The sequence below is a fragment of the Mustela lutreola genome, chromosome 4, assembly GCF_030435805.1.
Source record: "Mustela lutreola isolate mMusLut2 chromosome 4, mMusLut2.pri, whole genome shotgun sequence".
Lineage (NCBI taxonomy): Eukaryota > Metazoa > Chordata > Mammalia > Carnivora > Mustelidae > Mustela > Mustela lutreola.
Genome location: NC_081293.1, coordinates 24022125 through 24036120, shown reverse-complemented (window position 1 = coordinate 24036120; position 13996 = coordinate 24022125). Strand labels below are relative to the sequence as shown.

General features: G+C 45.4%; 1 protein-coding gene across 1 annotated transcript in view; it reads left to right on the top strand.

Annotated features, from left to right (window-relative positions):
* The window catches only part of SORCS3 (sortilin related VPS10 domain containing receptor 3), a 590518-nt gene that overhangs the window by 238652 nt on the left and 337870 nt on the right, over positions 1-13996 (top strand). Inside the window, exon 3 of the mRNA XM_059173261.1 lies at positions 13256-13355. Within this exon, the coding sequence (XP_059029244.1) occupies positions 13256-13355 (100 nt within the window). The remainder of the gene's footprint in view (positions 1-13255; positions 13356-13996) is intronic.

Below are 13996 nucleotides of genomic sequence, written 5' to 3'. Positions count from 1 at the left end.
GCCTGTTATTTTCTAATGGTTCAGGTGTTGGGCTTTATCCCTTGGCTTTCAGGACTCACTCATGCCATGATTTCTAGTTATTTAAGGAGAGATGATCTTGCCGCCCCAAGACCATATGCTTCTTTCAGACTGCTATCCTGTAGGTGCCTAGAATAGGGGATCCATAGGCTGCTAGACCTTTGGGAAGCTGAATGCTTACTTCAGGCACATGTTTTCACTCAGGCAGATTTTGCAGGACTTCAGTGACACATTTGCATCCTTAGAGCATAGATCTGCATTTTGGAAGCAACCGAAAGCCGTTTGGAGCTTGGTCAGATGCACAGAAGGTTGGAGATGGCAGGAGCTTTTGAGATCATTGATTCCAACCTTCTCATTTTATAAAAGAGAAGAGTGATCAAACTGTGAAGCGTTATTCTGGGTTGGAAACAAGAAGTGTCTGTAACAAGATTCTGGAAACCCAATAGACCAGAACTTATGGTGCTGGCTGAATGCTTTAGTTTGAGCCACTGGAGACACTGAGTACATCATGTTGCTGCCAGTCCTAGTGTTTGTTAATGTGCTGGGAAACACTCCGTTCCTAATCAGGGCGCTGGCTCCTCTCTGCATCTTGACTTGTCCAGTTGAGTACTACCTTTCCCCCATGGGAGAAACTCATCTCAGCAAAGATACTGACTTCCAGCCATCGGAGCGAACATGGGCCTGACGAATGAATCTTGAAGGGGATAGGCTGTGGCGGCTGGCTTCCAGAGCCCAAACCCCTGCAGGCTGCTGCAGGAATTGGCAGTGAAGGTCTTTTGGTAAAAACCACTGTCCTCTCTTTCCAGCCGCACTTTTGGCCTGGGCTTCTGCAGCTTCCCTGTTCCCGAGACCCCAGATCCAGGTGTTCAGGATAAAACGTTTTTCTGTTCAATCAATTGCTCAGGCTGTAGAAAGTACCTGCTTTCATTTCATGAAGTCATTCTTTGTTTTTCAGAAGGGAAATAAGGAATGGTGGGAAGATGGCCTTAGGAAGGAGTGGGAAGATTCCAGGGAACTCAGCTGGTTCTTGCACTCTGCATTATGCAGATTTCTCATTTTACACAGAGGGTCACCAACGACTCTGCCTGGTGGCAGTTGTTATGCCAGCATTAGAGATGGGGAAACCGAGGCCCAGAGAGACAAGGCAATGTGCACATTGTCATAAGTGGAGTGAGTGGGAGAACAAGGCCTCTGACCAAATTTTGACTCTAGATTTTTCCTTTCCTCTTTAATACCTGTAATGCCTCCTAGTAAGCAATGCCTTTGGAGATCCCCTGAAAGGCTAAGTCAGTGAACCCCCTACCTCGTGAGACTTTGTGAAACCTATGCTCCCTTACCACAGCTTAAGTAGCTAGCCTAGCACTCGTGTAGAGCCCAGGGGATTTGGGATGGGTTGACCTTGGTTGCCATTCCGACACTGTTGTTTACTGAGTCCCTTCACCTCTGAGTCTCTATTTCCTCACTTTATGACAAAGATAAAAGACAAAGGAACTTCTTGAGAACTGAATGAAATCTTTCAAGGGAAAATGTTTTGCATAAGGCCACATGCACAGACATTTGGAACCTAAATGCCACAGTGACTTAAGGTGGTACTCTTCTGAGAAATCAACCACTGAGCCCAAGTGTGTGCCAGAGGCTTGGTCTGTGACCTCAAGAAGCTTCTAGTTTGGATGGGGACACATACAGTGAAATCTAGAGGGTAGAAACCAGGAGGTGCTATCGTGACCCCAAAGCAGCAGACCCTCAGAGAAGGGAAAGATCACAGGGCATAGCGGAAGGGAAAGCTTTATGCAGGAGGCTGGAGCTAAACTTGAAAGGGTCTAGGGAAGAAGAATGTGTGAAGAGGAGATTTTCAAGAAGTCCATGGCTTTAGTTTAAAAAACAAAACACCCCAAACCATCTTTTTCTGTGTTGTGGTCCCTTTTGGGACACTGCCGTCCTTTGGCATAGGGCCGTGGCTCTCCAAGGGTGACCATGGAGTCCCTGGGGGATGTCTGTGACCCTTCCAGGGGATTAATGACATCAAACTCTTTTCTAATAATAAAATATGATTTTCCTTTAATTTATTCTCATTTTCTCAGTGGTGTGCTGTGGGATTTCCTAGAAGCTGTGTGATACCATAACAGATTAAATCAGACAAAAATAGGAGAATCCAGTTGCCTTCCAGTAAGCCAAATATTGAGGAGTTTTGAAAAAAAAAAAAAAAGTGTAAAATGCCACTCTTCTCCCCTAAATCGTTTTTGTTTTGGAAACTGTAGTTGTTTTCTATAAAAATGTGGTATTTCTGTTGAATCGTTTTTATTTTAGAGTGAGTTAATAAGTGTAAAGTTTTATCAGATGTCATTTCTAATACAGTACATATTGATATAATGTGTGAATTAAATCTCCTTGGGTCTAGTCCTCAACAGTGTTTAAAAGTCTGAAGGAATGTCATAATCATTGGAGAGCAGTTGTTAAGGACATGGTATTCTGGCATAAAGATGCAGACAAGGTCTCATATTTTCACAGTCCTTTGGTGTCAAGATGTAGGTTCTCTAGTATCTTAGAACATGTATGTTTGGAAAATTTAAAATGGTAATGCCCAGTGTTGGCAGCTATGCGGTGAAACTGTCCTCCCATATATTATTAGGGGAAGTGCAGATTGGCCAAAATGTTTCTAAAGGGAAGTTTATAACAAGAACCTTAATGATAATTTGTACCCTTTGAACTAATAATTGCACTTACATGAATCTATTCTAAGGAAACAAATAAAGATGCACACAAGGATTTATGTACAAGGATACACACTAAAGTTCTATAATGTAAAATAGTTGGCCAGAAACTGACCAACTGGCCAAGAAGAGAGTCAACATAAATTTTGATACATTTATATATTGGAATGTTGTGAGGCCTTTAAAATGATTTTTGAAGAATAGTTAACAACATGGGGAAATAGCTTAAATTATTATGGTAAATGAAAAAGGAGGGCACCAAACTATGTGCAAAGAATGACCCCCGATTTTTATAAATGTACATGTGCACGTAAGCTACAGAAAAAAGCACATCAGATGTTCACTGAGGTTTTCTCTAGAGTGTAGCTATAATTGATATCTATGTTATGCATTATTCTTTTCCATATTTTATATTCTACCATAAATTTTCAGTACTTTTAATCGCATAATCTTTATGCAACATAATTGCTCGCATGTCACAAGGACCCGACCTGCTGCATGTATTTTTTTTTTTAATTTTTAAAATTTATTTTTAGCATAACAGTATTCATTATTTTTGCACCACACCCAGTCCTCCATGCAATTCCTGCCCTCTCTAATACCTACCACCTGGTTCCCCCAACCTCCCACCCCCCGCCGCTTCAAACAATCTGAATTGTTTTTCAGAGTCCATAGTCTCTAATGGTTCACCTCCCCTTCCAATTTCCCCCAACTCCCTTCTCCTCTCTAACTCCCCTTTTCCTCCATGCTATTTGTTATGCTCCCTCAAGAAATTAAAAATAAAGCTTCCCTATGACCCTGCAATTGCTGCATGTATTTTTAAAGGGAAATGGTAAATATCTACTCTCCAGACAGAGATGCCTTGCTAAAACTGTCCAGCACCTTCTAGTTCATGCCTCATTATTTTTTTCCCCAGGAAAACTTAGTAAAAAAAAAAAAAAGAAGTTGATTCTGTTTTCCCTAGACTTTAATTTGCAAGTGTTGGCCACCTCCTGGAGGCTATCTCTGATGTTGTATAGCAACCCCTCCATCTTCCCATGTGCCTTTTGGTAGCTTACTGCAGATTTGGTGGGAATGGGATGGCACTTGCCCATTGGCTGGTGACTAACTTGGCTGCTGTTTGCTCAAAGCTGTACGGGACAGATTTTCCTCCATTGATCATTGCTCTACCGAGGGGTCTCCTAACGACTGACAGCAAAGTGAGCTGTGTGATATTAGGACTATTTAAGCTTCACAGTAATCCTGGGAAGGCAATATTTATATTCTCATTGAGTGGATAGGAAACACAAGACTTATGTAATTAGCCTGAGGTTCCACAGGCTGGATTTGAAACCAAATCTGCTTGACTCTGAAATGAATCCTCTTATGATTATGTTGGGCTGTCTTTTTGAATGCAAATGATTATCTGTAATAGGGTTCCTCTACAGATGAGTCACAATTTACTAACTACATTGTAACTGCTCAGTAACAAATCACTTTATTGCTGTTGTTTTTACTTATATGAGTGATACATGGATACCTTTTTATTTCAAAACATTGCAACGTTACAAAAAGACTCCTGTCCCAGTACCCAAGGACCCCATCCTAGTCTTTTATTACTTCTGTTACCAGAGTTAACTTCTATTACCAGTTATTTGTATTTTACTCTAGCATTTTTAAAATGCACTGTGTACACACTTATATATTTAATGGAAATATATTGTTTTGTTTTGTTTTGTCTGGGTGTACCATTTGTGTATTTAATATATTATTCTTCAGTAGCCCTTTGCATGTAGTCATATATATTGGGGACTTTTCTAGGTCAATCACTTTCAGTTCTGCTATATTCCTTAATGTCATTATATTGTGTGTGTGTGTGTGTGTGTGTGTTGTGAAACACGCTATATCTTCATGAGTCTTTCTCCTAATGATTGTCATTTCATTATAGTCCCATGAACAAAGGTGCAGTGAATAATGAACTGTCACCTTTGTGGGGGGTCTGCTCCTGCTTTTTCTTTTTTTCTGGAGGACTTCTTTCCTTTCCTTACCTGTATGACATAAACAGGCCTCTTGGCTGATAGGATTGAGATTGTCCTTTTGAATCCTCAGAATAACACCCCGACAACCTTAGTGTCTGAACTGAAGTTCTTTAGTGAGAACCAAAGTGCTCACACAGTGAGAAAGACCAAGGATCTGAGCGTTTGGCCAACCCCACACTTTTCAACCTTCCTTCCTAGATCTGTGTGGGGATGGCGCTGCTGTTGGGTCTCCATTTTATATGGTATAAACCATGAATTCTGCATGATCTGGTCTTCAGGGTCAACTAACCCTCAATTTTCTGTATTTGAAGCCTAGTGGTGGCTCTCACTGAAATAGCCGGGGCAGAAGGACATAAAGATGAATTAATTATTCTGTGTCATTGTGCCTCTCTCTGAGACTGGATAATGCAGCTGAGGAGTCAGATAACACGAAGAGGTCACTGAGAGCTTTGTGAGCTTCTGCCTTGGCATCAGCCTGCCTGTGATTTTTTTTTAAAACAGAGGATGGGACCAATACCCACTTGGAGAATGAAGCTATTTAAATCACTTGCTCTTGGCTTGAGGCCTGAAATTAGTTATATGACTAGTTACTTGTGGTCAGGCTGGGCTCCTGCCATTGCAAAGATACAAATTAATATGGCTTGGAGCACGGGCCTTAAGATGAGAAGTGGAATAGGCCAGAGGGGTGCCTCCCTAGCTTTCCCATTTAAATTATAAAGACTCTCTGGGCAGCCATTGGTCTGGAGCTGTGCCAGGGAAACTCCCGACCTTGACCCTAGAATGCTCTGTGGTTCACCACACACCAGAGCCCCTAATTAATTGCCTGTGGCTTTTGATTGTTGACTCTCCTCAGGGTAGTTCACTGGAACATACCCAAGGGGAATGTCTGGTGGGTGCTTCTCCGAGGCATGGCAGTCTGAAGCTTGGTTCTGTCTTCTGATTTCCCAGACTGCTGGGCCAGCTTGTCCTTTCATGGTAGCAAATTGAAACTGTGGCCAAAGATTCTTTAATGCTTTACTGGCCATTCATACGCCTTAACCCTCCTTAGTGTAAGGAGTGTAAATCAGAGAAAAGAAAGCAAGGTGAGTGCCCTTGAGGAAAATACAATCTGGGGCATTGATAAAAATGACAGTCATAAGCATTTATGGAAAAAGGGCTTTTTATCAGATCCTAGACTAGGTATCTCCCTTCTCTTCATTGACACAGCAACCGCTGTATTGTCTGAGCGGAGCTTTAGGGGAGCAGAACACAGCGAGTTCTTCCAGCTCTGTGCCTAGTGTCTTTGCCTCTATACTGTCTCCCTTGTTTTCTCTCTCTGCACATTCAGAGACTCAAGATTCATTCCATTTGTTATTTTTCTTTTAAGGAGCTTTTAGCAATTGCTGAAAAGAAAATTTGCCCATTTGGAGAATAAATAGGGAACTTTGAGGTGCCATTGATATAAATGAAGAGGAGGGTGTGGGCTGAAATTATAGGAAAAATCCCCAGCATGTAATCAGCATCAGGAGAGCTGAGTGTCAGAAAAGGGGCGAAGTCTGGATAGTTGCCAACTGTCCACTCACTGGGAGAGTGGAAATGGAAGATAGGTGGGGCAGACCATGAAGGCCTGAACGCGGGGCTCAGGCAGGCGTTCGGACCCGATGGAGCAGCTGGGCTGGGAAGGGTGAGTTAGGGTAACAGTGGTCCTGGCTGGAATCTTGGGAAGATGTCTCAGAGACAGAAACGTGGTAGAAGTCAGGCTGGTGGTGGGGATGGTATGGGCTGATGCTTTGATCAGCTGCAGCAGAGGCTGTGGAATTACACACCACCTGGGAATAACGCACTGCGTGCCCTTGTAAATTCAGTTGTATGGGCACGCAGCCACACCCACGCGTGGACTCGCTGTGTTTGGCTGTTTTGGCGCTGAAGGGCAGAGTTGAGTGGTTCTGACAGAGATCATGGAACCCTAAAATATTCACTCTCTGGCCCTTTTACAGAAAAACTTTGCTAACCTGAGCTGGAGTGACTTGTAATTATCCGAGAGGGGAAGCAAAGCCCAGTGATTGGCACACGGCAGTGGCCACAATGGATAATAGATAAGTGTTAAGAAATGAATAAAACAAAATGAACTTGCTAACAGGAAAAGGAACACTCAAGCGTGTGATCACTGAATTTGGATGACCTCACAGAGAAAGGAGCCCATGGAGGAGAAAAGAGATGGAGAAGAGAATCCAGGAGTGAAAGACTTGTGGTCTCCCCACAACTTTGCTTTACAGAATCTGGGGCAAGGGTTGCAGGTGGCAGGAGAAAGGAGCAGAGGAGCTGGGTGGTAAACTGGGGAAGGCGGCTGCCTGAGTGAGGAAAGCGGTGTGCCCACTGGATCCTGAACATCTGGCGGGCCGGTAAGAACTGGCAGAGTGCCTTCCAGAGTCCTCTTACCTCTGGCAGGAATGTGGCATTGGAACCGGAGGTGTTGAGTGGCAGCTCGGCTCTCCCGGGAAGCTGACTTGGCTGCGTTGGCTGAAAGTTTTTCTTTTCTGTTCTTTTACTTTTAAAATAGCAGCCCATATGCTTGTTGCCACCAGCCTCTCCCCCAGAAGCTCACTAGAGGAGTGGGAGCTTGCTGGGTGGATGAAAGTATACCGTATTCTCAACTCAGCTCTGGAAATTGTCCTGGAGAGAGTGGCCCAGGTGAACAACTGGGGTTCTGGGAGATGATGCTGGCTCACACGGAGCTCTTCTGGAGGGCTATCAGGATAGTACAAGAGACCCTGCATAGTCGAGGGACTCCGACCGGGAGTCAGGTCCGGACACAGACCCGACTATGTCTGAGAAGTTAAAGACAGAGGGCATCCAGCCTGCCGGGCAGCACTGGGTACCTGGGGGTGGCATGAGTGGTTGGCAGCAGGAGGCCCTGCTAGATAACAGGCAGATCCCTGGGTGGCTGAGAGAGCCATGGAGTGGGGGACCCGCTGTGATATAAATGGGAAAACCAGGATTAGCGTTAGTGGAGCCAGGATTCAGGGCCCCGGATGCTAATTCAGTTCAAATGCTCTTGAATTAGAACTCTGGAGTCAGAGATAGATGGGACGAGACTTGTCAGAAGCTCTGGACTTAGGCCCTGGGAATAAAGAAGGACTTAGTTGTTGGAGCTGGAGAGTAGGTGATGATCTTCAGCCTTCTTGGAGAAAATTTTGCCAATAACCAGCAAAATAGAAGTTATGCATAGAGTATGTCACAGTAATTGCACATCAGGATGTCTCCCCTGAAACTTTTCTTCATGAATATGTGAGAAGCCATGGACAAGAATGTTCATTGAAACATTACTTACTCTCACAAATTTTAAAGGAGAAAAAACCCAAAATATTTGTATTAGTGGTTGAAAGGATAGACAGTGGTTTATTCATAAGCTATAATCCTCTATATCAGTTAAAAATAGATGAATTTGTTGCACCTGGGTAGTTCAGTTGGTTAAGTATCTGACTTCTGATTTCAGCTCAGGTCAAGATCTCAGGGTTGTGAGATCGAGCCCTGTTTTGGGGGCTTGGGATTCTCTATTTCCTTCTGCCTCTGCCCCTTCCCCTGCTTTCATGCTTTCTCTCTCTCTCAAACAAATAGATATATTTTTTAAAAGGATGGATTATGGCTAGGTGTGTCAGCATGGATAAGTCCCAAAACTTGAATGTTGGGCAAAATAATCAAGCTGCAGGACATACATCCTGTATAAGGCTTATGTAAATGTGAAAAGCTCCAAAATATCCTGTTTATGAACACAAATATCTGTTAAATCTAGTAGTGGGCATATGATTGACCTCCCATTGTATTTTCCTGTGTGCTGGAGATAATTCATTAAAAAGACAGGAAGAAAGCAGGAAAACATAGTGGAAGAGTCGGTTGGACTTGGATAACCTGAGCCAAGGCATAGAATCCGCAAGCCTGTGGCCTTGCGCCTCTCACCTGTTGCCTTCCAGGTCAGCTGTGTGTTCGGAGCAATTCAAAATGGTAACTGATATGGCACCAGGCTCATAGCAGGGGCTCACTGCATACATTTTATGTTTCCAGCTTTCTGGACATTTCAGTATTGGGACCCTAGTGTCAAGATTTGAGAGGCTCGCTTTGCGATAGGAGAAAGCCTGTTTCCTCCAAGTGACCCCACTGGAGGGTCTGGAGTGACAAGGTGGATGATGGTTGGCTTTCTTGTGACAGTAAGTTCAGCAGGTGCAGCTGTCTCTGGCAATGGGGCGGAGGCCTCTTGGCAGGCTGCCCCTCCCCCAAGGCAAAGGGGCCCCCAGAGCTCTGTGGTCAGTGTGTGTAGCATCCATGCTGGGAAGGACAGAGTCCAGGGCACCTTTCGTGCCACAGGTGTTGTGGCTTCTTGAGGTGTCTTCAGTGAGTGAGCCCTTTTTGGTCAGCTTGAATGAGCAGAGGAAGCTAACATGTGGAGAATCCTTTGTAGGAAATTCCCTGCACTGGGAGAAGCAGCCACTTGTAGGGAAGAGCGGAGTGGCTGTGAATCTTCAGGGCAGCCTGCGGAAAGAGACCATGTGTGGTGCTAAGCTGACTACCTTTGAAGAGGCTTATTTAGATTCTGGGAGGAAGTTTGTTGTGACATCAGTCATGCAGGGAGCCCTGAGAATTTAGCTCTTTATAAAAGTAAGATGTTTGCTCTGTACAGAGTGAGGAAATGTGCTGCTTGGAGAACAGCTTAGCTCCCTGTTGGTGGCATAAGGATATTTGAGGTCCAGATGGGCCCCATGATTTTAGGAATTAAACCTCTTGTGTTCATGATGGAGAAGGGCTTGACAGACTCTCTTCTTGGCCAAACTCTAGTTAGGACCCTCTGAGCTCTTTGTCAAGTAGGCTCTGCCCTTGGGTGAGTCCCAAGGGTTGTCCCAAGAATCCTAAGTCAGTCTAGCCAGAATCCCCTGCCCTAGATATCTGACTGATCTCCTCATCCCCTACCTGCCCTGGGTGGTATCTCATCACACTGGCCTGCCTTCAGTAAGGATCCGGTCAGGTCTATTTATAAAGGAATTACTCTACCCTCTAGTACTGGTCCATCTACTCACCCCACCATTCTCTTTGGCTATAAATTCCCTGCTTTTCCTTGTTTTCAGTTAAAAACCCGATAGTGGTGGTCTCTCTACATACTGCCTTTGTCCCATATGAAGTCTGCCTTATCATTTTAACAGGTGTTGGGATAACTTTTTTCTTTAACAGGTGTGAGGAATTGGCTTATCCAGGGTAGCACTTTGCGTATGTTTCAGAGTCAGGATTCCTAGACTCCAAATTCAATGTTCTTTCTCCACACCATGCTATCTTTATGCCTTTAAGAGTGCAGAATCAAGAAGGGATTCATCCTGTAAAACGTTTTATTTGGGTTAATAAAAGTATGCAGCTGACTGCCTCTAGAGATTAGGCTCTCTCCTTCCCTGCCCTGGAGAGGATAGGAGATTGGAGTGATTGGTCACTTAACCTTGATGCTAGTGTGAGTGAACAGTAGATCCTTCCCTGGGGCCAGAAGCTGCTAGACCTTTCCTTGTGTTCTAGCAACCAGCTAGATGAAGTGTGTTTTCTAGGTGTGGCTGTGTGTCGAATGGCCAGTAGAATTTAGCAGCTGGTCAAGAACTTGACCAACCAAGACCAAGGATGACCATTCATTCATTCTTACAAATGAGGACAAAGCAAAGTGGAATAATACACAAACCAGTACGTTCAGCACTTGCTTTGCATGAAACGTGATACAAGGCATTGGAGCTGTTAGAAGGAATGTTTCTTGCCCTTAGGGAGCTATAGTCAAGGAGGAGATCCCAGAATAAAAATAGTATGACTGAAGCAATTGGATGAACGCTAATATAGGAACACATACAAGGTGGTATGGGAATGGACAGGAAATCATGATTAATCCCTGTGGGGAAGCTGGAAGGAGGGTGATATTGGTGGTGTCAGAGGTTGGAGAGAGATGTCCCAAGCAGAGAAAGTAGCACAGGGTTAGTTCAGGTAATGGGAATGATATTAGTAGAAATGGAGGGAGTGAAAACATAGGACATTCAGGAAATTTGGGTGAGGCTGGAGAGAAAGGGGCAGGGAACAGGTGGCTGGAGAGGAGTCTAGTGAGGAAGACTGAAGCCATATTTGACAAGACTAAGCTTGGAAGCTACAACCTCATTGTGTGTAGGCAGCGGTAATTACTACAAGGATGAGGTGGAGAGACCCGGAGGTTGAAATACAGCCTGATGACAGCATGGGGGAAGGAGGGAGGGGGAGAAGGCTGGAAGAAGAGCGTACAGTTGGGGAACTATTGCAAAAAATCATGATGCATGAGCCATAGCATTGGCATGAAGATGGAAAGACCAGGGGTCCAAGTTATTTAGGAGATAGAATCATTAGGACTTGAAGACTGAGCTGGGTTTGAGAGATAAAGGCAACAAGAAATATTGGGAGTGATTCCCTGTGCTTAAAGGTAGACAGGATACTGAAGATAAGTCAGCTTTGGGGGGGAATGGTTATAAAAGTTACCATAGACACTGACCATGTGGAGCCAGTAGCCTAGGGAGGGATTTGAAATACTGATGTTTGTTTATTCAGTAAACATGCCAAGTGTGTATGATGTGTACAACCTGGTTCTTTACATTTTGGGGAAAAGAGAAGTGCATGTCCTTTTAATTTTCATATATATTTTTTAGCATTTCATTATATCTCCATCCTGTCAGGAGGTTTCTCACGTGTCATATTTTTGCATCCTTAACGAATGCCTTGTGAGATCAAATCTCCCTGATTTTTTCAGTTCAGAAACCTGAGGTTCTAGGAGGTTAAGTAACTTGCATGTGGTCATGCAACCAGAGAGCTGCGGATCTAGCAATGAAATAGAGATTCTGTGGGGCACCTGGGTAGCTCAGTTGGTTAAGCATCTGCCTTAGGCTCAGGTCATGATCCCAGGCTGCTGGGATTGAGCCCCACATCAGGCTCCCTGCTCAGGGTAAGGTCTGCTTCTCCCTCTCCCTCTATCTTTCTTGTGCTTTCTCCCCCCCACCCCCTCTCTTTCTCTCTCTAATAAATAAATAAAATCTTTAAAAAAAAAAAGATTTTTCTGTAACCAAATTTCCTATTCCTTCCTCTCACCATAGCACTCTCTGTGCTCCCTTGTCCTTCAGGAGCTGATATTGTCCTACGGAGACCAGAACTTACAGAAACTAATCACAATGGTATCAAAGAGCCAAAAGGAGGCATATGCAGTGTGCTTTGGGCACACCATGGGCTGGGAAGCTTGTTTCAGGGCAGAGAAGGGGTGAGGGTGACTGGGAAGAGGGCTAGTGAAGCCTTCACAGGGGTAAGGGTGGGCATCTCAGCTGGTGTGGGGACATGGAGTTTGCTCAATCAGAGGGGGTAGGGCTAATTTTTAAAGGCCATCACACGTTATGAGCCTTGACTGCTGGGCTTGTGAAACTGATCTGTGGGCCTGAGCAGGCAGGTGGGGGAAGAACCCGGGAAGGGGGAGGAATGGGCAGGTGGTTATTGGGGAAGCACCCAGCCAGAGCCAGACACTGGGATCTGAGGCAGCACACAGGCTCCCATGAGGTCAGGTGACCACAGGGAAACTAAACTGACCTCAGACTTTCGAAAGCCTGGGTGGGAGACGTTTCGTGACCTAACCAAAGAAGGCTATGGAAGAAAGACAGGGCGCCGAGCTGATGATACTGGTGGTTTGAAAGGGGAGGACGGGACGTGTGGAGTCGGGTTGGGGAGTGAGGCACAAAGCGTGGCGGCGAGGCGGGGCCTCCCTGTAGCCACCTGCTCTCCTTCCTCCACCGTGGAAAGGTGGGCCGGAGTGGAAGGAGCCTATGGTTTGGCCTGCCTTTGCTCTCCGAGTCCTGACTTGTGGTTTTGGTTCAAAGTCAGAACCCTGGAAACTGGGCCCAAAGGACAAGCCGGTAGCCAGCAGGATGGTTGGAATGATAAACTGTTGGCAGCACTTCCACAACACCTGCTTTGACCCTGACACACCACAGCTCCTATGTAAAGCCTCCCACCGCCTCCTTGCTGTGGCCCAGTGCTGCCGCTGCACCCTCCAGCCTCCTGCAAATGGGGCTTTCTTCCACCCGGAGCATTCCCCAGCCTCGGGCTCTGTGGAGGTGGTATGAGGTTGGCTGGACTCCGGTGACCTCAGGAGACAGTCTAGCCTCTCCCACAGCTCCCGGCTGGAACTTGCGTCCGTCTGCAGCAGCACGTGGAGGACCCTGGGCTGAACCTGGGGGCAGGCAGGCCCTGGCAGCAGCTTTCACAGACAGCTTCACACAGGGCAGAAAAGTAGGTCTCTGAGAAAGGCAGGGAGCAAAGGGGAGTGAGGTTAGGTAGTAAGCAGATGCACTAGTCTAATTGCTCTTCTGAAATTAATGGGGCCTTTTATCTCTGAATCACTCCTGTGATTTGGGAAAAAAGGTACAAGTTGAAGGAGAACTTGGCTCCCCTCTGAACATAATCCACCATTTGGTAAAACAGTCTCTTCCTTACTTTCTCTCTTACCTGCAGATCAACGGATTATGGCACCACCTATGAGAAGCTGAATGACAAAGTAGGATTGAAGACTGTCCTCAGTTACCTCTACGTCAATCCCACCAACAAAAGGAAGGTAAGACTAGGGGTCAGCCGTGCTGAGCAATCCCCATGGGGTAGCAGGGCTGCCAGGGACCAGGCATGAAGAAGAAAACCAGTAGGCGTGGAATCTGTTAGAGAGTTCCTGCTTTCTGGGCCAGGAACATCACAGATGATCCTTGTAGCTCTAACTGCCTTGACACTGGCAGTAGCACTAATAATAATAATTTCAACAACAACAGTAAAATGATGTAGCTAGTAAGGTGTTCTCTGTGCCAGAGATGCCTTATCTCATTTATCCTCACAGTGAATCTGTGCGCTAGAAGTCACTATTGTCCCCATTTTATGGATGAAGAAACCGAAGGTCTGAGAGATTATGTAGTTTTCTGGCCTAAAGGCAGACAATGGTAAGTAATAGCTCTGTGATTTGAGAGTGGCTCTGCTTGTCTCTGCAGTTGAGTTCTTCCAGCCTCCCTCGTGCTGGTCTGTTTTCAGAGAACCCCTTGTAAACAGAGGTTTGTTTCTGCCATGGGAAGGATAGGGAGTTCTTGGATTCACCAGCTTGATCTAGAGCTACCGTTGGGCACGGAGAGCAAACCGGCTGCTGGCTCCTCTGCTGTCTGACTTTCCAGTTGACTTAATAGCCAGGAGGTGGAGGAAGTCATAGAAAACCACCTT